This window comes from Mus musculus, chromosome 5, assembly GCF_000001635.26.
Source record: "Mus musculus strain C57BL/6J chromosome 5, GRCm38.p6 C57BL/6J".
NCBI lineage: Eukaryota > Metazoa > Chordata > Mammalia > Rodentia > Muridae > Mus > Mus musculus.
In genome coordinates this window covers 105,895,790-105,919,212 of record NC_000071.6, presented here as the reverse complement: position 1 = coordinate 105,919,212, position 23,423 = coordinate 105,895,790, and the positions used below count along the sequence as shown (strand labels likewise).

At 39.6% G+C, this 23,423-nt stretch overlaps 1 protein-coding gene across 5 annotated transcripts in view; it reads right to left on the bottom strand.

The window, feature by feature from the left end:
* Positions 1–3,394: 3,394 nt before the first annotated feature.
* The window catches only part of Zfp326 (zinc finger protein 326), a 39,263-nt gene continuing 19,234 nt past the window's right edge, over positions 3,395–23,423 (bottom strand). For 3 of the 5 annotated variants that reach the window (XM_006535131.3, XM_030254703.1, XM_006535128.4), the window contains 6 exons: positions 22,610–22,721; positions 13,151–13,298; positions 12,075–12,174; positions 8,912–9,042; positions 7,705–7,800; positions 3,552–4,545 (listed from right to left, as the gene is read on the bottom strand). In XM_006535131.3, the coding sequence (XP_006535194.1) occupies positions 4,204–4,545; positions 7,705–7,800; positions 8,912–9,042; positions 12,075–12,174; positions 13,151–13,298; positions 22,610–22,721 (929 nt within the window). In that variant the 3' untranslated portion in view covers positions 3,552–4,203. Of the gene's footprint in view, positions 4,546–7,704; positions 7,801–8,911; positions 9,043–12,074; positions 12,175–13,150; positions 13,299–22,609; positions 22,722–23,423 lie in introns of all 5 variants that reach the window. The other 2 variants (NR_030777.1, NM_018759.2) reach the window with 1 other exon arrangement.

The window sequence follows — 23,423 nt, the reverse complement described above, 5'->3', positions numbered from 1 at the left end:
GCTTGTGTGCTGGGTCCCGCAGAGGCCGGGTGATGCATGGATCCCTTGAAACAGGAGTTCCAAGCAGCTGTGAGCCACACTGTGGGTGCTGGCAACAGACTGCAGGTCCTCTTCAAAAGCAGCAAGTGCTCTTAATCCCTGAGACATTTCAACTTTCCATAAGCTGTTATTTTCAACTTTTAACCCATAGTCAATATTAAAACAATTAAAATGTACATTGAATAATCCACTTGAAACAAACTGACATATAGATCATCAATTTTTAATAGACAGAAATATAGGTTGTTTTGTTTACTCAAGTATTTCATATTCCTCATTAAAAAATGTAGTTTCTTTTATGTGGCTATTCCTTACTTTCAGCTCATTTTATATAGTTCATATTTCTGTTGTGGGTTCTTTTAAATTTCCCACTGGCAACACTAGTAGAAAGTTACAGGTTTCCATGGGGGAACTACTCAAAATTACCTATCAGTAATAACTCTTCAATTGATACTTCGGGAAGTTGCCTCCATTATCACCCTGCCTGAACCGTCTACGGTGTTTTCCTGGCATTTCTCAGGGTTAGTTGAGTCTCAGCAGCACTGTCTGGACTGTCACTTGAGCCTGAATGTTTGCTGAAGGTTTCTGGTAGAACTCGTTTGCCCTAGTAAAACGGCTTCCATGGGCTGAAGAGAGGTCCTGGGTTCAAGTCCCAGCAACCCCCTGAAGACACAACCATTTGTAACTCAAGTTCCAGGGAATCCGATGCCCTCTGCTGGCCTCCAGTGGTACTGCATGCACACGGTATACAGACAAAACACCCATACACATACAATAAAAATCTCCTCCCCCCCCAACCCCCATTTGTTTCTGCCTGCTCTTAGCCCAACAGTAACTTAAAACATGTTTTATTTAAGGAGGGATTTCCTGGCATCTACCAAAACCATCCTGAGTCTATTTCCCACTTAACAGTGCCTTAACAGTGCACTGTTAAGGCTGAGCTAAAAAGGTTATGTTGAATTCAATGGAAAAAAATCCTAATTTGCCATTAAAGATAAAAACTATAGAATTGAAAAATAAAGGAAGGGAAAGGGGGAAGAGGTGAATATGGATGCTTCCAAGAACCCCTCAGGGTTGGTAGGGCCAACTGCATTTGCCACTGCCCCTAGCTTTGCATGTTTTGTTTGCGTTCCAATAGGACCCCAACTATGTACAATGTAACTACTAAATAGTCAAATACTTTGGGAGCAGTGTTGCTGGTGCTGAGAGACCTCTGTGATGATGATAGATGTAAAAACAGTATGGGACGAAGAAGGAAACTGCACACAGCTTAGCTATCAGATGAGTCTGTCAGGAGAGTTCCAGATCAACATGGCATACAGATTCAAGCAATTTTCTACAGTTCTAATTCAATTACAGAAGAAACACTCAGACTAGAGTCACAGATATATTTAGTTTCACAAGAAAACAAGGATGTTATGAGATGTTTACAATTAAGAACATTTTTAATTTAAACTTAATAAAACAAGGAGTCAGGTACTGGTGTACTTAGGGAAGTCAACTGACAGCATATACAGATGACAAGTAACTACCTTAATTAGAAGGTAACTATTCGGGATTTGGCATGGTACCAACGATGACGTGACCAGCTCAGACTCTAAGGCACTGAAGGAGGAAAGGGGCAACCCCTGCACAGCTGCTTAGACAAGTGCTGGTGATGAGGACAACTTGCAAAACAAATGCTCAACTGCCCTTGTTATGGTAAGGAAGTCAAAAACAGTAAGAATTGCAAAAATTAACTTGCATGTAAACTGTACTGCAAACCTACAAGTTATCAAATGGAAAATTCATTTGAATGTCTAAAAATATACCTTCATTACCATCTTGCAAACAAGCTCATCTATATACACATTACTACATTGATGCTCTTTTCTATCGCATTCTAAAATATCTTAAAAATTGTTGCAGAGGTGGTATGTATGGCTGTATGGGATGGACGTTTGTATACATGACTCTTCCTTCAAATCTCAGATGTCCAGAGATGTTCTATTTAAAAACTTTCAACTTAGGGGCAGCAAGATGGCTCGGTTAGTAAAAAGCAGCTGCTTCCAAACTCAACAACCTGAGTTAGATTCCCAAGACCCACATGATAGCAGGAGAAAACCTGCTGCAGGTATCTGATCACACTGTGAACCCCAAGATTGTGTTTACTGGAAAAACCTGTTTCTACTTGTGGTATGGCTCAGCCTTATATACCTTTAATCCCTCTGACTGGAACACAGACAAGCCCTTAGTACACACCTTTAATCCCAAATATGATGAGATTAATTGGTAGAAGACGGGATGTCTGAAGGCGATATCTAATTGAGGGGCAAAGTTATGAATCAGAGAAAGATTTGACAGAATGAGTCAGAGATAGGATATGCCCAACTCTTGTAAGAACAGCACAGTTAGAGAGTCACTGAGTTCAGTACAGGGGAGCTGAAAGGCAATGCGGGGAGCCGAGTTGGTGGCAACTCAGTTCAGGGAGTTCAGAGGCAGTTTTTACCTGGAGTTTTACAGAGACAGGTGGTGAAGACAGAAGGAGCCAGAGAAGGAGAAGGAGCCAGAAGATTAAAACTGATTGCCAGAGTTAATGTGAGGCCAAGCCGAGCAATTCAGTCAGAAGCTGAGAGAAGCGAGTTTGAATCAGTGACCTTGGAGAGGAGTTTGAGCCAGAACAGTTTACTTTAACCAGCCAGCCAGAGTTCAGAAAGACCTAGAAAGGTTGAGCTGATTCAGCAGTAGGCCTTCAAAACCACATTTACTTCAGACAAATAAAGTTACCTTTACAGAGCATGGGGACAGATCTCTGGGGCTTGCAGGCTACCAGCCTAGCCCCAGCTTCAGTAAGAGACCCTCTCAAGGGAATGAGGTAAAGCACAATAGAGCAGGACACCTGGCATCCTCCTCAGACATATGTACCCACAACATACAGTGCCCGTACGTGTGCACACACACATAATACTCACACACACACACACACACACACACACACACACACACACCTCTGCAAATGCCCATGCACTGCCTTAGTGCTTTATTACGTAAGCTGTCCATCCAATGCCTCAAAGTTCTGAGGTCTGTTTCACTAAACAGAAAACGTTGGCACCCTGATGACTTAAGGAGTACAACTCCTGGTGACCACTAAGAGGCTGGCGGTTTACACAGCACTGCTTCTCAGTTGCACAGACTATCTTATAATGACTTAAAATAGGCCAGTCTATTGTCCTCTTGGTTAATATGTAGGCAGTTTTGTTTTGTTTTTTAAAGGAAAATCTTTGAAAGAGTGAAAGAGAAACAATTATTTTTTTAAAAAACAGAAGGCTTGATTCTTCGTTCTTCAGGCAAAACAGACATGACAAAAGAACACAAATTATTTGTATTAAATTGTATTTTCAGGAAGATTCCAAGGTTTGACATAGGCACAGAGAAAAGAACAAACTAAAGCTAGTATAAACAAGATCAGTTACAGACTGACCTCTGAAATGTGTTAGAAAATATACAGTAGTCACACTTTTTAAAAATATGACTGAGGAAAAATGTTTTAATTCAAGTCTTCTCAATCACTTGAAATACTTGTGAGCTAAACTTATACATTAAGGCAGATATTGATTTTTAAATACTCATTTAATTGATGAAATGTTTAAATTGCAATCAAAGGAAAAAGTTCTTTTTTAAAAAAAAGAAAGAAAACATTTTATTGCTACAAAGGGAACTGTACACAAAATCCTTTAAGCCATCTTAATGCTAACTGCTATTCAATGTAAAAAAAGAAATACTAAAATCAGGACAGAATACTTGTCCAATCAATCTAGAGTAAGTACTCAAAAACTGAATGCACACTTAAAGGTTCACTCCCAAGAGCAGCATTTTAAGTTCAAATGATTACAACGGGCAGAGGAGCAACACACACCTAGAATCCTGAACACCAATAAGGTAATAAAAACTAAGCTTAAAAACCATACAAACAATTTATCATATCTAAATTTGGTATCTATAAAAACTAAACTGAAATCATCTTAACTTCATTTTATTAAACAAGTGCCAAACATTTAGAAATGATATAAAACAAGCTTTAATATGTGGAATGCATGCAACATGGTGTCAACTCATATCATAAGCTACTCAGCATCTTCCATTCTCTACGGTAGCAGCCAGTAAGGCCCCTGTGAAGTGTGGCGCCTACATCTGCCTGTGCTCGCACTGCTCAGTAGCACAGGCCTGGGCAGCAAACTCCTGGGTTCCCTCCTCTTCCTCCTCCTCCTCCGCCTCCTCTGCCTCCCCTGCTCCCTCTGCCTCTCCCACTGCGTCAGCTTCCCCTGCTGCTGCGGCTTCTGCTGTGCCCTCCTCTCCCTCCACATCCCCTTCTTCCTCCACAGATCCAGCTTCCTCCCCTTCCTCCTCCTCTTCCTCCTCCTCCTCTTCCTCTTCCTCGATGGGTTCACCAATCTTCTCTTCGTCCTCTTCATCTCCTTCTATCTGCTGATCCTGAGGGTGATCTTGAATTTCAAAAGGATTCTCTCCCTAAACAAGACAAATGGCTTTTACACTCAACACATTTGTTTTTCTATGACTGACACTTGCTGTATCTTAGGGAAGAAAAAAAAGCAGCATTTGAAGTTCATTTTACTTATGACAAATCTATTAAATATTTTAAGTATCTATTTCATTCCAATTGAGTATCTAATTTATTAGTTATTTTGTATTTTTTAAATTAGAGCACTTTTTTTTAAAAAAGCAAAGATTTTAGCTGAATTTATAAAATCCTATATAAAATACAAGTAAAAATATGTTTTTGATACAAGCAGAAGAGCTGATGCAGATGATCTACTTAATAAGGCAAGTGCTCACTGGCTCCATAAGAGCTCCACTGGACACCAGGCCTTATACTTCACACTTGCATAAACATTGTTGGCAGACACTCAAAGGTCCTTTGTATTTATTTATTACTTCTATCCCTGTGGGTGCACACATGCACCTGCACATGCTTACACATGGAGGTCAGATAACCACCAGCTGTCTGTTTTCTCCTTCCAGAACCCCAGGACTGGATTCTGGTCACTGGGGTAAGTGGCAAGTGCCCTTATCTAGCTGAGCCACGTCAGCAGCCCGGTATTTTACCTTAGTCATTATCTATCTGGATTAAGTCATTTACAATGGACACACTGGATTAAGAATCTCTGAAGGCTGGTGCTACATTTAAAGATGGATCAGACAGAAACCTGTAGGATGAAGTGTAATCACAAATGCCTGGGTAGAGCAGTTAATTATTCAGAATGGGCTTAGAAGGCCCAGTGTTCAGTCTCCAGACGGAAGAAAAGTGGGGTAGACCTCAATGAAGAGGATTCTAATAAGAATCACTGATAAGAAGATTCTGAAAATGTGGGACATCAGAACAGAGCATGTACATTACCATGGGGAGAAGGAAGTGTGGGGCATGCTGCACACAACTACAAAGTGAGATATACAAATGTTTAGTCTATTAATCTTCAGCCCATAGAGAAGAGTGGCCAGAATAACATATTTACATGAATGGATTTGCATGAATGTCAGCACTGAGCTGACAATGGACGCAACGTCAGTCCCACATGGGGCAGCCTCAGGCGGACGTCAGGGGTAAGTCAGGGCTGGGATAAAGCCCAGAAGCAGCCTGCACACGGGCAGGAGAGGGAAGGAATGCTCAGAGCAAACAGTATTGCCAAAGGTGGGAGTTTAAAGAAAAAGTGACCAGTGTCCAACACAGAACAGACAGAAGTAAAAAGAGGACTGAGAAATCATTCGGGTCCATCACTATTAAAGATGAACAAGGAAGGCTGAGGATTAGTTTTACACATTTTAAGTAAAAGTATCTTAATTTCTGTGTGTTTGCATGTGAGTACATATATGTTCAAGTGTATGTGGAAGTCAGAAGGCAACTCCTGATGTCATTCCTCAAGAGCTGTGCATCATGATTTTTGAGGCCAGTTAAGCTAGGCTAGCTCTGCAGAGAGCCTCGGGATGCTCCTATCTCTACCCCCAGCACTGACATACCAATCATGCACCCCATGGTCCTAGTTTCTCTTAGGTGGGTTCTGAGGGTCACACACAGGTCCTTACACTTGCACAGCAAGACATTTATCAAATGCACTAACTCTCAGGCACCAAGATGTTCATTTTTAAAGCACTCAATATGACAATTGGATCACTGATAATCTTAGCAACAGTTTTTAAAGTATGATGTAAGTGGGAGTTAGAGCAGTAGTGGCTGTCCAAGAGCATGTCTCTACAACTTCCTCTACGTTCACAGAAAGCACATGCTTGGCCCCACACAAGTGAAAGCTGTCAAGTCCTGAAGCCCTTTCTTAAAGTACTAATTTCTAATCAACCTCAGAACTTCTGAATCAAAATTTCCAGAAAGAAGCCTCCTAAGAATCACTTCAGGAGCTGGCAGTGGTGATGCACGCCTTTAATTCCAGCACTCAGGAGGCAGAGGCAGGTGGACCTCTGTGAGTTTGACGGCCTGCAGCCTGGTCTACAGAGCAAGTTCCGGGACAGCCAGGGCTGCACAGAGAAACCCTAATTTAGAAGGGAGGAAGAGAGGGAGGAAAGAAGGGAGAGAGAGAGAGAGAAAGGGGAGGGAGAGAAAGAGAGAGAAGGGATAGAGGGAAAGGGGGGAGGAGGGAGAGAAGGAGGGAAGGAAAAAAAAGGAGGAAAGAAAACACTTCAGAAAACTAATCTGAAAAGCTTGGGAAATTAATCCAGAGGGTCTTCTTAAGGCCTGGATAGTTGCCTATTTCACACCTTTAAAAAGACCCTGATTCTATTCTTCCAGGTGAGAAGTCTTCAGTTACAGCAAATAACAGGAGTTGAAGAAGAAGCTATCTTCCAAAGTATGGTAAGAAAAGGCCGTAAAAAAGGAGAGATCCAGAGTCCAGGAACAATCAGGTCACTCGTTTAGGGAAACGGTGAGCACATTTAGAGAGGACACTGATAAGGAGCAGGGTATTGGATCCAAATAAGGACTTGAGAATGAGGAAGCAGAGGATGGAGGAGGAGGAAACAGTGACCAAGGTAAATGCACATAAATCTAAGGGAGAAACTCTCCATCTTCCCCGTGCAAAGAGCACGCATGTGGGAGCAAGAATGAACTCTGGCAGAAGTGAAGAGGGGATGATCTGAAGCAATAACTATGAAAGACATAAGTCAACCAACAAAACTAAGGGCTGAGGAAATACCTCAGTCACAAGGCACTTGCCACATCAACACAGAGAGCACAGTGTGAGCCTCAGGCCTGGTGGCACAGGTTGGTTATCCCAGGGTTGGGGAGGCAGAGACAGTTGGGTGCCCAGCAGCTTCACTAAACATGCAAGGCCCAGACCAATCACAGACCCTGTTTCAAAAGCAAGGAGCGAAGCTCCTGCCTGAGGTGACCCTGAGGTGACATACACCATGCTTCTGTGCAGACTGCACATACACACACCACCCACCACGGGAAGCACTTACAAACTTAAACTTAGCACGTGTGACTAAGACTAACATCCTGATCCTCTCACACACTGACTTAGAGTCAGAAGGGGAGGAGACAGGAAATGACTGCCCCCATCCTCTAATCCAACAACTGTGAACGGAATCCTTCTCCCTGTGTGCCTCTGCCTGTTTTAGTGTCCTTACATATAATTATACAACGCATCCTAAAAAGCTCACCTTAACAAAGCGCTCATACCGTGCCTTCACGATCGGATTGTTTAAGATGCTTGTGGCAGTCAGCACACTTTCCCTCTTTATCTGTTCCTTATAAGCCTGTGGAAAACAGAACACAGTGTGGTTATGGAAAGCCATGGCATAGAAAGCTTAGAGACTTAAAGTGATATTTTACACTCAAACTCCTTTACTTAGATGACTTTTACAACAAATTAAGCTATGAATAACTATAGCCATTGTACTTGTAATTTAAATGATTCGTGGATTGAGACCATTAACTTTCATAAGCAAATACAATACTAAACTATACAATACAATACAGCACTCCCCAGTCGAAGTCTTTTACTCTACACTTTATCAAAGGACCCAACATAATCAGTCTTCTTCAAGGCTTCTAAGTTATCACAAGTACTACACAGAGGAGACAAGGTAATAGTATGAAGAGTCTAACACCGGACATCATAGTTCAACCTGTGCAAAGGAGGATGAAGTGAAATTCACATCATTACAAAACAGAGACTCAAGTCTCCTCTATTTAGTCATTAATTTTTAAATCTTCATATCCATTTTACAAAGGAACTCATTTTTCACAATATACGTACTCATGTCTTTCTGAAGTCAAGCCAACTAGAAAAGCCAGTATAAAGAAGAGACAGCATGCCCTAATGAACAAGCAGCCTGTATGCTGCTGAAGGCATCCTGTTCAGAAGCCACAAGAGAGAGTAAATGCTAACTCTAGTTTTAAATGTGCTTTCCCAAACAGAAAAACAGGCCGGTCATAAAAAAATTTCCTTTCCTTTTTGTTCTAACACACACAGAACGATTTTGTAGCAACTTACTATAACAAAAGTAAAAAGAAAACCTGCTTTTCAGGTGTTAATTTCCTGCATGCTCACTATTACAGGCACCACTTTATTAGGTATTACATGTTAGGTAACTGATCCTTAAACAAGCGCAACAGGATGATTCCAGTCTCATACAACAGGGAAGGAAAGTTAGATGAGGAACGTCTTTAATACTCGGGTTCTATCCCAGAAAGCCTTGCTCCAAGTCTATGATCTTAACTAGGATATGACTCTGTCTCTAAGCTGACACATAACTAGCTGTTCACACTGAAGATATAGGACAGAATGTCTGATGAAACAATGGACAAAGGAAAATTACAAAACTGTTAGAAAGTGCAAGAACTGTATAAAGACTCCAGACTCACCTGCTTCCCTTTGCTGTGGTCAGGAGACTTTAGGTGCAGCTGAACTGAGCTGTGTAAAGCAGGGATGTACACGCTACAAGCACTACAGTGAACAGTCTCCACTTTCATCATGTGATCATCTGCAGTAACACCTACAAACAAGTTTATTTAGGGAGGAAATGGCCACGCATCCTTACTTCTCTCACTAGTTTCCATCAACCTTCTCACTCCTTACAACAAAGGATCGGAGCGTGTAGACATGGGTCAAGTTCTGCACACCTCATGTCTACATATGTAGGGGGTTGGGTTTTGTCAGATTCTCCTAGAAGTGGAGTTGAAGGTGGCTGGTTGTACGTTAGTTGATGTACATTTAACTACTGAGCCACCTCTCCAGGCCCACGTCACATTCTCTCATTGTGTGAGTCACTCATGCTTAGAGCTTTTAGTCCTCCTCCTCAAAAAACACAGTTAGATGGATGTTATTTTAGTAAAATAAGAGTTCCTTTAGTATGTACATGAGTGGGCAGGAAAAGCAAAAAAAGGTGCTATAAGGAACAAAAACATCCATTCTCGATCTTCAGAATGACCATTCTAAAGGAATCTTGAGTTGACTATGTAGCTCACTGGTAGAACACTTGCCTAGCTCTTATTACAAAGTGCAGTGGCTTGGGTGACAATGTACCACATAGGTTCTGGGATTTAACAACTGGTACCCACGAGGTGGTGGCGTCTGTGGAGGATTCGCCTTCTTAAAGGAAGTGCATCAGTGAGGGTTTGGAGTGCTTAGAGCCTCACCCTGCTTTCAGTCTGTCTCCTGCTTGGGTTGAGGCACAAGATGTGAGCCCTCAGCCTCCTGTCCCTGACACCATGCCTCCCTCTCACTGCCATGCTTTCTATGTACCATGCCAAGGAATGTTAGCCTTGCACTGTACAAGATGAAGGGCCATTAAGTAATTTCCTGAAATTATGTAACCACATAGTAGAATTCACAAAGGGAGGGAGGGAGGGAGGAAAAGGAATAACTGAAACGAGACAGACGAAAAAAAAAAAAAAACTATGAACAATTCAGAGAACATATGAGAATTTCAACACATGCAGTATGTTTTTAGATTTATTTCACACAGATGTCTATGTAGCACATAGGCGCTTGGTGCTACTGGGGTCATTAGAGGGTGCTGGATTCCCCAGAATGGGAGCTATGAATGTTACGAGTGGCCATGTTGGTCCTGGTAGTTAAACCTGGGTCCTTGGCAAGACAAGTCTTCTCGACCGCAGAGTTGTCACTCCAGCCCTCAAATGCAACATTTAAAGGCAGGGTAAATAAAAAGATTTGTTCAACATGTAAAAAATGCAACTACAGGAAACCCATGCATGGAAGCACCATGGATAACTCCTTACTTCTACTTTGGTGGATGGGAGAGCTATGTTTTCAAGAAAAATAGTTTGAGTTTCTGTTTCCTTATTTGAAGACTGGCAAAGGAAATGACAGGTTTTGGAGATAGGCTGTTTTAGTTTGATTCATTTTTATTATCTTTTAATTTTTTGCAATCTCTGTGTTTGTGTGAGTAGTGCTGGTATCCAAGGAGGCCAGAATGTCAGACACGGCTGGAGCTGGAGCTACAGGCAGTAGTCAGGTGCTGGGAACAAACACTGCATATGCTCTCAACCTTGATCATCACCCCAGCCCCAGCGGTCATTTTATATGACTACAGAAAAGACAGCAGCAGGCAAGGGAATGAATGAAACAAGATTTCAGAAAACAGATCTGTGCTAGACCTACAGATATAATTCCATTAACATGTTAATTTAAACTCTGTATGCAAATGAGTTCACCTGAAACAAACATCAAGGAAGAGAATAATGAAAACCAGGACTGGTGAAAGCAGACGGAAGGGATGAGAGGGTGTGCTGGGGCAGTACAGGGGAGGAAGACAGAGGCACAGGCACGAGTGGGGGAATGCTACTGGAGATGATTTAAACAGTAACAATTGTTTTGGGTTGGACTCACACCTATAATCCTAGCACCCAGGAGGCAGAATTGTTGCAAGTTCAAGGCCAGAGGCTATGTAATAAGACCATATCTCAAAACGAATAAGGGCCCACTTCCTGTCCGAGCAGTCTCAGCAGGCTAATGAGAGTAGGAGCTGCTTATTAAGTGTAACTACACTAAAGGATGAGGTGTCAGGTGGATGAGGGTTGAAAAAGCAAGGTTGCTGGGTTAGAAATATACAGTGCTCAGCAGTGGAGGGAGCTGTGGCCTATAGAATGGTTGTTTACAGATAAAAAGTCAAGTTATGATAGAATTATGCTTTTGTTCTTTTTTATTTTTATTTTTAAAATAAGAACAGGCTTATGTGGGCTTCAGTGATAGAATCAAAAAGGAAGAAAAGACTGAAAAAAAGAGTTAATGATCTAAACTTCAGAGAGAAATAACAGAACTGGGGAGAAGACTCAGAGATTAAGAATCAGAACTGCTCTTACAGGGGACCTGAGTTTGATTTTCAAAACCCACATCGGGGGTGAGGTGACTCCAGGTCTAGGGTACAAAAGCCTCTTCTAGCCTTCTTGGGCACTGCAGTCATGAACAGTACTCCTCCCACCCATATAGTTTTTTTTAAAAATTGTTTAACTCTAAAAAAAAAAATTAAAGAAAGTTAAGAAAAACAGCAGAAAAATTAAAGGCAAATCTTCCCTCTAAAGCAGTGGTTCTCCCCTGTGGGTGCAACTCCTTTGGGGGTTGCACATCACATACCTGCATGTCAGATATTTACAATCGATAAGAATAGCAAAACTACAGTTATGAAGTGGCACCCAACTGGTTCTCCACCTTCCTAATACTGTAACTCTGTAATACAGTTCCTCATGTTGTGGTGACTTCCAACCATAAAATTATTTCATGCTATTTCATAACTATAATTTTGCTACTGTTAATATAAATATTTTTGGAGACGAAGGTTTGCCAAAGTGAAGACCCACAGGTTGAGAACCTCTACACTATACTGAAGAGAAAGAAGTAACTATAAGCAATAATAAACATGTAAGCATGGAAACAAGAAGTTCAGAAGTCTACGTCTGATATGCTATGGCAAGTATGACTGTAAATTGTATACGTCTTGAGGTTTTCAGGTTATGATACAAAAAATATAAACATAAATTTATAAAAACAACTTGCTTAAATACTCACCTTCCATAATATCTTTTTCAATTATTTTGTAAGCTTCTGGGTGATTAAGTGTCTGTTGCTTACGAATAGATGCTTTTTTAAATTTATTCACCATACATTCCTAGAAAATAAAAAGAAAGAATATAGACTCTTTCCAAGGAGCACCTACTGTATGCCCATCCTATGCGAAACACCATCACTGCTGTAAGAACAAGAAACCCACAATTTACTTGAAGAGACTATCACGAAACCCTAGAAAACTGCTTCACTTTTCACGGTGTCTTCTGGGCATCTGGAGTAAGAACCCGAAGCTGGATAGTAACCTTCTCAGGTAAGTGGGTGAATCATAGCCAGCAGACAGAAACCCAGGATGGGAAAATTACAGGAACAAATCTGAACTCAATCAAAGGACTTTCTGCTAGATTTAGAGGTCTGACTGAACACTGTATTTTAAATTTCTATCAGCCCGAATTAGTTTTGTGCAATTAGCAATCCCGCTCAAGCCTCCTCTTTTAGCATTTCTGACCGAAAGTATTGTTTGCTATTTCAAGTCCCCACAGTATTTCTACAGTCTTGGCATTTCCACCTGAATAAAACAATCTGTGCACCATGGACCATGTTTTATTTCCAATTATAGTTGGCTCATTAAAAGTAATGCTAATGGTCTTCAAAATAATCTCTTAAATTGACAACCACACAAAAAATACCAAGACTGGCACTGAAAGTGTGACTCTGCTGTCTAGGGACCAGGTCATTTAGCTTCTGTGGACATGAGTTCATCTGAAATGAAGGATTAATGTACCAAGCATATTTCCAGGGACACAGTGGATTCTGCAGAAATGACAGATGACGCTGAATCAATGAACAATGTAGCTAAAGGAATTCTTTTTCCTGACAACTTTTTCAGAAATAACTATAAGAAGTTCTCAAGTTAAAAATCCAAATTCTAATATGAAATTCACAACTAATTTTAACAAGTTTCCTTAGAGTAATTATCAGTTTTTTAGAGACATAAACAAATGAGAGACAAATTGTAAAAAGTGATCAAATAAATGCAAATAAATTAAAATGCTTCCCATTTCAAAAAATTTACTTACATGTAAAAACTCCATAACTACTTTATCAAATTTGGTTTGTTTCTGAATATGATCTAATGTTTCCTGGTGAGAAGAACTTTCCAGATGCAGTTCAATATCTTTTTCTTCAAAGGTTCGAAATTTACAAAATGAACATGTGAATGCCATTCTATAAAGAAAAGAAATTTTTTAAAAATATTACCTTATTCATTTAGAGCTTCTAAAAATAGTTTTATTAGCTGAAATTATTCTCTTTCTATTTTAGAGCTCTGAAATTAAGGTGGAAGGAAAAAAATAGTATTTAAGTTCCTATTCAGACAGTACGGTCAGTGAAGTACTTTGCATTTTAGCTTCTAGTATAAAAAATATAAGGACCAAAAAGGTGATAACCTCAAGCCTGGGCCATCCAAAAGCTACAATAAATATAAAGAAACAGTGATTTCCAAAACCTCCAAAACAAACTTCATACTCTGGCCTACCTGCAAGTTTTTAAACCATCTAAACCCACTTTTAAAGCCAGATAGACACAAAGCAGCAATTACTCTATTCAACAAAACTCTGGGATGTAAAGTCCCCCAACAGTTATGTCAGGGAACTAACATGCCTAGAATGCACAAATATACATTATTTAGAAGACGAAAATCCACCCAGAATGAATTTTTCCACAACTTTCCTTTCACTGTATGCTGTTATTTCTTTTTCCTTAAATTATGACAACAGCCTCCTGACTGGGATCTTTTTTGCACTGATATTAATTTCCCGAGTTAATAAGCTCAGGAACTAACTGTTTAGTTCATATCATATCTATTTGTGATCTTGGGCAGGTTATTTCTCTGGCCTCAGACTTCACAGAGGTGACACACGAACCCCTTAAAAAGGCTCCTGCCTCGGTCATTATTCAATTAGTTACTAGTGCTACTTCCTACAACAGGTTACTGCTTAAATGCATCACTGACTCCTTAGCACGCAAAGGGGCGAGTGAGGGTGTGAGAGCTGGAGAGGTGGCTCAGCGGTTAAGAGCACTGACTGCTCTTCTAGAGGGTCCTAAGCTCAGTTCTCAGCAACCACATGGAGGCTCACAATGGGATCCGCTGCCCTCCTTCTGGTGTCTCTGAAGACAGCAACAATGCACTCATATACATAAAATAAATAAATCTTAAAAAAACAAACAGCCTCAAAATGCCTTCTACTGCTATTCTCTCCTCTTTTTATCTATACCCAAGAGTCTCTTAGCAATACATAGCACATTCTATGTCTTTATTAAACATTTTAATTATGTTACATTTTTAAATTATTACTTCCTTCCAATCCAGTTTTCTACTTCTGCATTATCAGTAAAATGCCTACTTGTTTGCTTTTACCTTAAGGCAAGCAATCTACCTGGATTGCCTCTCGAAATTCTACCATTCTTAGGTCAGTTCAAATAACACCATCATGTTGCCTCCTGGAATTTACTGCCAGTGATCCAAAAATTATTGCTAATAAGACTGACTATATATTTCTCTTCTAGCACTTTTTCAGCATATACCGCTGCATCTTACCCCATGTTCCCTTAAGGAGTACACACAGTTCGTTCTTCATCATAGTGAAAACATTCAAATATTAAGAAACCTAACCAAAAGTCGTCATTTACCATCAACCTCAAATCTTCCTAACAAAGTAAAACTGCTCTGGTTAATGAAATAACTGTCCACCAGACTTAGGTGCAACTCACCAGTAGGGTCCTGGTGTAATCAGAAGCATTTCTTTAATATATGTTAGGTTCTGATTTAATCATAAATATTGTTTTTAAAGCCTAAAATACTGTGGGATTTTTTTAAAGATACATATTCTATAAAATGACAATTCAATTGAATTGTTAGGCTTAAAGCTATGAAAGAAAAAGATGAAAATGTAGTTTTTTTTATTTTTTCTTAACTGCAAAGTTTATTCTACTAACAGTTATTCAAATTCAAATCTATTTTCAAATTTTAATGGGAAAAGTACTCAGAATAATTAAATACAAATGTTAATAGTTTAACAAATAATCATGCTTACACTTCTATATAGTTAACACAAACTGTTTAATTCATTTCTACACCACAGTATAACATAGCTATTATTTATGTCAAACGGATGGCCCTGTTAAAACTCTACCTCTACCACCCAGCAGATCTCCCATTTCCTTCTCCTAGGTCTAGCTCAGTGAGTCTTCTGACTGTACCCATCCACCCCTTCCCCCAAGCCCTTCAGGTATATCCCCGGCCCCACACCTAATGCCCTGGTCTAGGTTTCTGCCAGAATACTCTCTACCTATCTGTCAACCTACCCACTCCTCCCATGCTACATCCAACCTTCGCACCAAGCCTGATCCAATGCCCTCTTTCCAGGCTTGGACCACATCCTGTCCACCAACCCAGTCCACCTTACTTCATTCCACAAGCCATGCCCATCCTTTAGTTCCAACCCACCTGAACATCCTCTTCTCCCCTGTCACAACCCGTTTATACCAGACCGAGTTGAGAGCTAACAAAACAACTCCACATGCCAAATCTCATCAGAAAATTACAAACAATATGAAAGAACAAGGCAGTATCTTCTCTCCAACCAGTTCTGTAGAAATGTTATGTTTGCCAATTTAGAAGTTATCTAAGTGAAACCGAGGACACAGAATTTAAAATGAAAATCAGAAACTTCACCAAAGAATTCAAGAAATATATCAATGAAATTAAGGAAACAGCACTTAAAGAGAATAAATTCCTAGTGATGCCTGAGAGAACACACACCAGGCTGAAGGAAATGATGAAGACAGGCCCGGTCTTGAGGATGGAACTCCATGAGGAGACAGAAACACTGAGGAGGACTCAAGCTGAGATGGAGAGGGAAAGTCCAGTAACTCAGCTAGAACCCTCAGGAAACCCTGATAAGAGAGAATCAAACAGAAGATAAAATAAATCAGGACACAGAGTAGAGGAGAGGACCTAGACCAAAGAAATAAGACATATAAAAATTAAAAAACAAAAACCATAAAAAAGAAACATACAGGAAAAGTGAAATACCATGAACTACTCAAACCTTCAAATTATAGACACAGAGGAAGGAAAAGAATCCCAAGTCAATGGCACAGAGTAGATATGTTCAACAAGATTACACAAGAAAACTTCCCCAAACTAAGGGAAGTCGCACCAATACAGATACAAGTATGCAGACCATCAAACATACGAGACAAGTAAGGACGCTCCCCACTGGCTTAGCATAAGCAGCACACTAAGTATCAGACATACAAAGAAAGCGAGGTGAACGCTGCAAGAGAAAACCATACGTCACACATAAACAAAACCTATCAGAATAACAGCCAGTTTCTAAAAGGAAAATCTGAAAGCCTGGAGCAATGCATCCCAAGTCCTAAAAGACTATGACAGCCAGCCCAGACTAATATACACAGCAAAACTATCTACCATGACTGACGAAAAAAAGAAAACCTTTCCATGATATAAGCAGCACAAAAAATATATCCAAAAATCAAACCTAAGGAAAACACAGGAAGTAATAATTTGGGCTGAAGAGAGAAACTGAGCATAGCAGAGACTACAGAAAAAAATATGAAGCCATAATTAAGACAGAAAGTACGGCCGGGCAGTGGCGGTACAAGCCTTTAATCCCAGCACTTGAGAGGCAGAGATAGTCAGATTTCTGCATTTGAGGCCAGCCTGGTCTACAGGACAGCCAGGGCTACAAAGAAAAACCCTTTCTCAAAAAACAAAAACAAAAACAAAAAAAAACAAAAAAAAAAAAAACCAAAACCAAAAAAAAGCAAAAACCAGACACAAAGTACCACTGAGAACACAACACCAAGAAGCAACAACATGATGACTGTAATTAACAAATACATTTCAATAATAACTTTAAATATCAGTGGCCTCAATTCTCTAATCAAAATACACATGCTTACTAAATGGGCAAGAAACAAAATCTATCTGTTGTCTACAAGAAGCAACCCATTATATCTTTAAATATAGGCACTGCCTTAGAGTAGAAAGATAGACAAAGAACTCTAATAAAATGGGACCAGGAAGCAAGCAGGCTTCTCAATCCTAAAACTTAACAAAACAGACTTCAAACTAAAACCAAACAGAAAAGATAACGAGGGATACTTCATTCTAATAAAAGAGACAGTTACCAAGAAGACATTACCATTCTTAACATATATGCACCAAATTCTGGAGCATGCTATTTTATTTAAACAACAAGAAAAAAACACTACTGGATTTAATAACACAGATTAACATCAATCCATTAATAGTAGGAGATTTCAAAAGGGCCATGGTGGCACAAGCTTTTAATCCCAGTACTCAAGAGGCAGAGGCATTGAGTTTGAGGCCAGCCTGGTCTACAGATTGAGTTCCAAGATAGTCAGGGCTACACAGAAAAGCCTTGTCTCAAAAACTAAAACCAAAACAAAACAAAAAATAGGGGATTTCAATTCTTCACTTTTCCCCAATAAGCAGATCATCTAAAACAAAAATAGAGAAACATCAGATTTAACTAACATCATACAGCAAATGGACTTAACAGAAATTTACAGAATATTCCACCCAAACACCAAAGAATATACATTCTACAAAGTAGCACACTGAAGCTTTGCTAAAATAAACTGTATCCTGGGAACCAAAAGAAATCTTTCCAAATTTAAAATGACCAAAATCACTCTTTGTATCCTATTTAACCACTATGCAATAAAATTTAAAGCTGACAGCAAACCCATTTCTAGTAAATACATAACTCATGGAGACTGAAGAATGTGTTGCTGAAAATGAAACAAGAAAGAAATAAAAATGTCCTAAAGTTAAATAAAAATGCAGACACAGCAAACCCCATGGCACACTGAGTGCAGCCCCATAAGAAGAGTCTGCAGGTCAGGTGTCTGCATTAACCAGTTAAGGAGCACGTGTGAATGACAATGATGCAAGCCAAAGGCATGAAAAAAAGAAAAAGAAAACCCAAACCCAAACAACAGCAAGAAATAATAAAAATCAAAGAAATCAATGAAATAGAAACAACAAAAACTGTCCAAAGAATCACTGAATTTAAGAGCTGTTTGAGAAGATAAAAAAGATTGTTGACCCATAACTCAACAAGCGCTCCCCCCACCCCACCCCAAGAAAGGAAGGAAGGCAGGCAGGCAAAAGAGGATCCAAAATAACACAATCAGAAATAAACGAGGAACCATTACAACAAACACCAAAAAAATTCAGAATATTATAAGGAAATGTTTTAAAAACTTGTACTCCATGAAGCTGGAAAACCTAAAAGAAATGGATAGATTTCTAGATTCTGCAAAACTAGCAAAATTAAAGCAAAAAGTCAGCAACCTAAAGCTTTCCAGGTTAAAAACAAAAAGGCTGGGACCAGATGAATTCACAGCAGAAGTCTACCAGACATTCAAATACTATATCAAACTCTTTTCTAACAATTTTAAAAACTAGAAACAGAGGGAGCACCTCCAAACTCCTAGGAAGCCAGTTATCACCTAATACTAAATCAGGTATAAACAGCTCCCTACCCCCTTTGAAAAAATGGTCAATATCCTTCAACGTAAGACTCGAATATACTAAAATACTGGCAAAGAAAATGCAGACATACATTAGAAATATTATCCAACATAACTAAGTAGGCTTTATCCCTTAGTACAGTGATGGATGGTTCAACATACTCAAGTCAATAAAAGACAACAATTAGATGCAGAAAACTGACAAGATCCAACATGCCCCCAAGGGCTTGGAGGAGACATAACAACATAGTAAGTGCTATGTATGAGACACCCACAACCAGCATCATAAATGGGAAAACTTTGAAGCAATCCCACTGAAGTCAAGGAATGTCTACTATCCCCACTCCTTTTCAATGTTGTGCTTTAAGTACTAGCTACAGCAATAAGGCAAGAGAAGGAAATTAAAGGGATACAAATAGGGAAAGAAATCAAACTATCCCTATTGCAGATGAGATTGTAACTATACAGACCCCAGATATTATACCAGGAAATTTTTATAAATAACAAATAAAGCAATGTGGCAGGATACAGAATCAACTTGCATGAGTCAACAGCTTTTCTATGCACCAAGAACAAACATACAAAGACAAGATCATGAACACATCCCCATTCACAATAGCCTCCAAGAAAATTATCCCCAAATAAACTCAACCAAGGAAGTGAAGAACCTCAAAAATGAAGACTTTAAGCCTCTGAACAAAGAGATTGAAAAAGACAGTAGAAAATGGAAAGACATCCCACATTCAGGGATTGGAAGAATTAACATGAGGAAAATGACTGTTTTAGCAAAAGCTGGTTACAGATTCAATGTAATCTCAATCAAAATCCCCATCTCATTCTTCACAAAAATAGAAAAGAAAAGAAAAAAACTATCCTAAAATTCATATGGAACCACAAAAGATCCCTGATAGCCAAAACAATCCTGAGCAAAACAAAACAAAAAACCATTCCAGATCTTAAGATCTACAGAGCCATAGTAATAAATAACATGGTGCTGGCACAGAAACAGACAAGCAGACAAAAGAACAAAATTGAAGACCTAAACATGAGCACACACAGCTTCAACCACTTTATATTTGACAATGACGCCAAAAACACAATCTGGAGAAAAGAAAGCATCTTCAACAGACAGTGCTGAGAAAACTGGAGTCCACATACAGAAGAATGGAAACAGACCCTCATCTATCAGATCAGACACCTACAAGTGAAACCTGAAAATGCTAGAAGGAAACACAGGCAGTATCTATCCTACACGATACAGCATAGGAAAGGACTTCCTGAATAAGACTTCATTTGCCCAAGAATTAAAGCTAACATCTAACATATGGGACTTCATAAAATTAAAAATTCTCTGCACAGCTAAAGGAACTGGGGGAAACCCAGAAAATGTGAGAGAATCTTGGCCAGCTACACATCTGACAGAGGATTAATATCCAGGGTATGGGTGTATAGGACTTTCGGGGGGGGGGGGGGCATTCAAAATATGGGCCCGAGACCTGAACAAAGTGGTCTTGAATGAAGGGAGGTGGGGAGGAAGGCTAAGAAAAATCTCATAAAATGTTCATCATCCCTAGCAATAACCAAAAAAGCAAAACAACTTTGAGATTTCATCTTACCTCCATCAGAATGGCAAAAATTAAAAAAATAAAAATACAAACCAACAACAAATGTTAAGAGGGGATGCAGGGAAAAAGGAAGCATCATTCCTGTCGACAGAACTGCAAACAAGTGTAGCTACCATGGAAATCAGTGTGAAGAACTCTCAAAAAGCTAAAAATAAATCTACCATAGGACCCCGCTACACCACTCCTGGCCCCAAGAACTCAACATCCTACTCCACAGATAATTGCTCAGATGTGTTCACTGCTCTAGTCATAGTAGCTGGGAGATATAAACACCCTCAATGTCCTTCAACTAACAAATGGATAGCAAATATGGTGCATATACACTATGAAATACTACTCAGCTGCAAAAAAATGAAACCATCAATTTTGCAAGTAAACAGATGAAAAGTTTTTTTGTTTTTGTTTTTTAAAAAAGTACTGAGTGAGTTACCCAAACCCAGAAAGACAAAAGTTACATGTTCTCTTTAAATGCAGCAGGCACCCCCACACCCCGGCAGTAACCAATAGCTCTCTAATTGGACTTAGGACCTACTCAACTAGAGAGAATCATGGCCAATCCTAGAAACCTAGCCAACTACCGAAGGCTAATGAGGTCATAGATCTGAAGAAGAACCTACAACCACCACTTACCAAACCAGCACAAGGCCCAAGTACACTAAAACACTTGTCCTTATAGCCATGGGTAAGTGCAGTTTTCACCTCTCATAAAGGAAACGTGCCTTTGCAACACACAAAGACCACTACAGAAAACCACAATCAAGCAAAACGCAGAGTTACGGAACCTAGTCCCAAAACAACTTCCAAACCTACGACTCCTAAGTCTCAGAAACGCTGCAGAAGAAGGGGAGACTGTAAGAGCCAAAGGATCGGGCAATCTGCTGTGAAATTGTGTCTCCTAGTCATGTCAGAAGCTACACCATAAAAACTCACCACCACGACTGCCTAAACATGAGCTGAGCAAGGACAAGCCAAAGTGGATGAGGAAAAGGCACAAGGCGCAGTGATTAAGAGCACCCACAGGGTAGAAGATCCTATGCCCTGTGACTTCTGCAGCTGCTGCACACATACGATGGATATACATACATGCAAGCAAAGATTCATATTCATGAAATATAAATAAATCTCTTGTTAAAAAAAAAGATTTTGAGTCCCCAGTCAGATCTATTCATCTCTTTCTAAAATTCATTTTACTTTTATTTAGGTAGGGGTGGGGAGCTATCCAAGGAGGCCAGAAGAGGCCACTGGATCCCCTGAAGATTGTAACAGGCACATCTGTGCCTCACACTCACAACATGCTGGGAACTAAACATGGGTTTGGAAAAGCAACACATTCTTTTTACTGCTGAGCCATCTTTCCAGCCCTCATCATTTCTTTCATACCTATAATAACTGACTTTAAGCCTGGAAAATGTTAGAGAAGAAAATCCTTTGTTTTACTCTTTTACATTTTTTTTAAATTTCTAATCTCTATACACAGGATATGAGGGTCTAAACTAATTCTAAAAGTTTGTTGTTTAATCAAATCTTTTTATTTAGCACATCATTATATATATGTACTACATGCTAATATAAATGCAGTCTACTCACAGGCTAATAATTCTGTCACCTGCCTATCACAGCCTGTTTTCAGTGCTAGGCATCACACTAAGCACTTATCAGTGTGCCTCCCTGATGCATCTGTGTACCTGAGGGTTCATGAACAATTTCCCTGAGACCCTCCTGTGCCCACTGCTGACAGCATGCTCGCCATCTCTCTGTAGTGATGGGGATTCGCATGTGGGCCGTTCCTTGTGCTGTGCAGCATATACGCTTACCCACCAACCCACTTCCCAAGCCCACATTATAACCCTTCAATGTGTCATTATCCAAAACTGCCAATGCCTATTCATTCATCATTCCTTCACAATTTTCTCTAGCAAACTTATACACTAATAAAACACAAGCTTTCCTAGTCGAGAACATCAGTGTCTCTGTAGTCAAATCTCGAGACTATAGTCTGGCTTCTGCCACTCAAGTGCTGGGCTTATAGTTATGTACTGGTATATTTGGTTTATGCAGTACTGAGTAACTAGTAGTTTATCAAGGCTTTGTGTATCGAAGGCAAACACTCTACCAACAGCCCTAGCCCCAGTCCTTTATTAATTTAGTCAAATCTCTGTTGACTTGAACTTTTTCATATTCTGTAAAATATATTTGCCAATTTTAGTAAACTTTTTCGAGATAGGGTCTCATTATGTGGTCTATGTGATATTATGCTTAGGAAACACACCTAGCTTAAAAATCTACCTATTAATAAGCCTCATCTTTGATTTAGTGACCACAAACCTGTATCCATCTCCATATTTTTCACTGTTTTTTTCTCGTCTACGTCTTTGCTTCTCTCGCCGAGCCTCAATTCGCCGCTTTTCTTCTTCTTCATTTTTAGGATCAGTTTTTGCTAAGATTAGGGGGGAAAAAAAAACTTCATTTTAATACATTGTGACTTTCTACGTCTGCTTCATTTCTATGTAACTACTACATATTTTTGTTTAAATCTGCTTATTTGTGCTTATTCTTGTGTTTTATATCCAATATATCTGGACAAAGCATCTAGTACTATATTTCCTATTTTTAATGACAGATTAAAATGTCTGTTATTAGAAAAAAGTTTTTTTAATTATTTTTATTTTATATATATTTTTTGTTTGTTTGTATGTATGTAAATGTACCACATGTATAATGTATATGCAGTGTTCATGGAGGCCAAAACCTGCAACTGGAGTTACATACAGTTGTTGGCTGCCATGTGGGTGCTATGAACCGAACCTGGGTCCTCTGCAGAAGGAACTCTTAACCACTGAGCCATTTCTCCAGCCCTGAGAAAAAGTTCTTTAAAATTAAAAATGAAACTGAGATGGGTAGGAGTGCTTACTGCACACGCATGGAGGGTCTATCTCTAGCACTCATGTAAAGAGCAGGCTGTGGTCACACCAGTGCCTAAAACAACACTTTGGGGTGTGAAGAAAGGAGTCAGGGGTTTTTGCAGTCTACCAGTCTAACTTCTGATTCAGTGAAGGAGTTTGTCTCAAGGACATAAAGAATGATACAGCAAGAAACCCAAAATTATCCTCTGCCCTCTGCATATGCACACACAGGTATG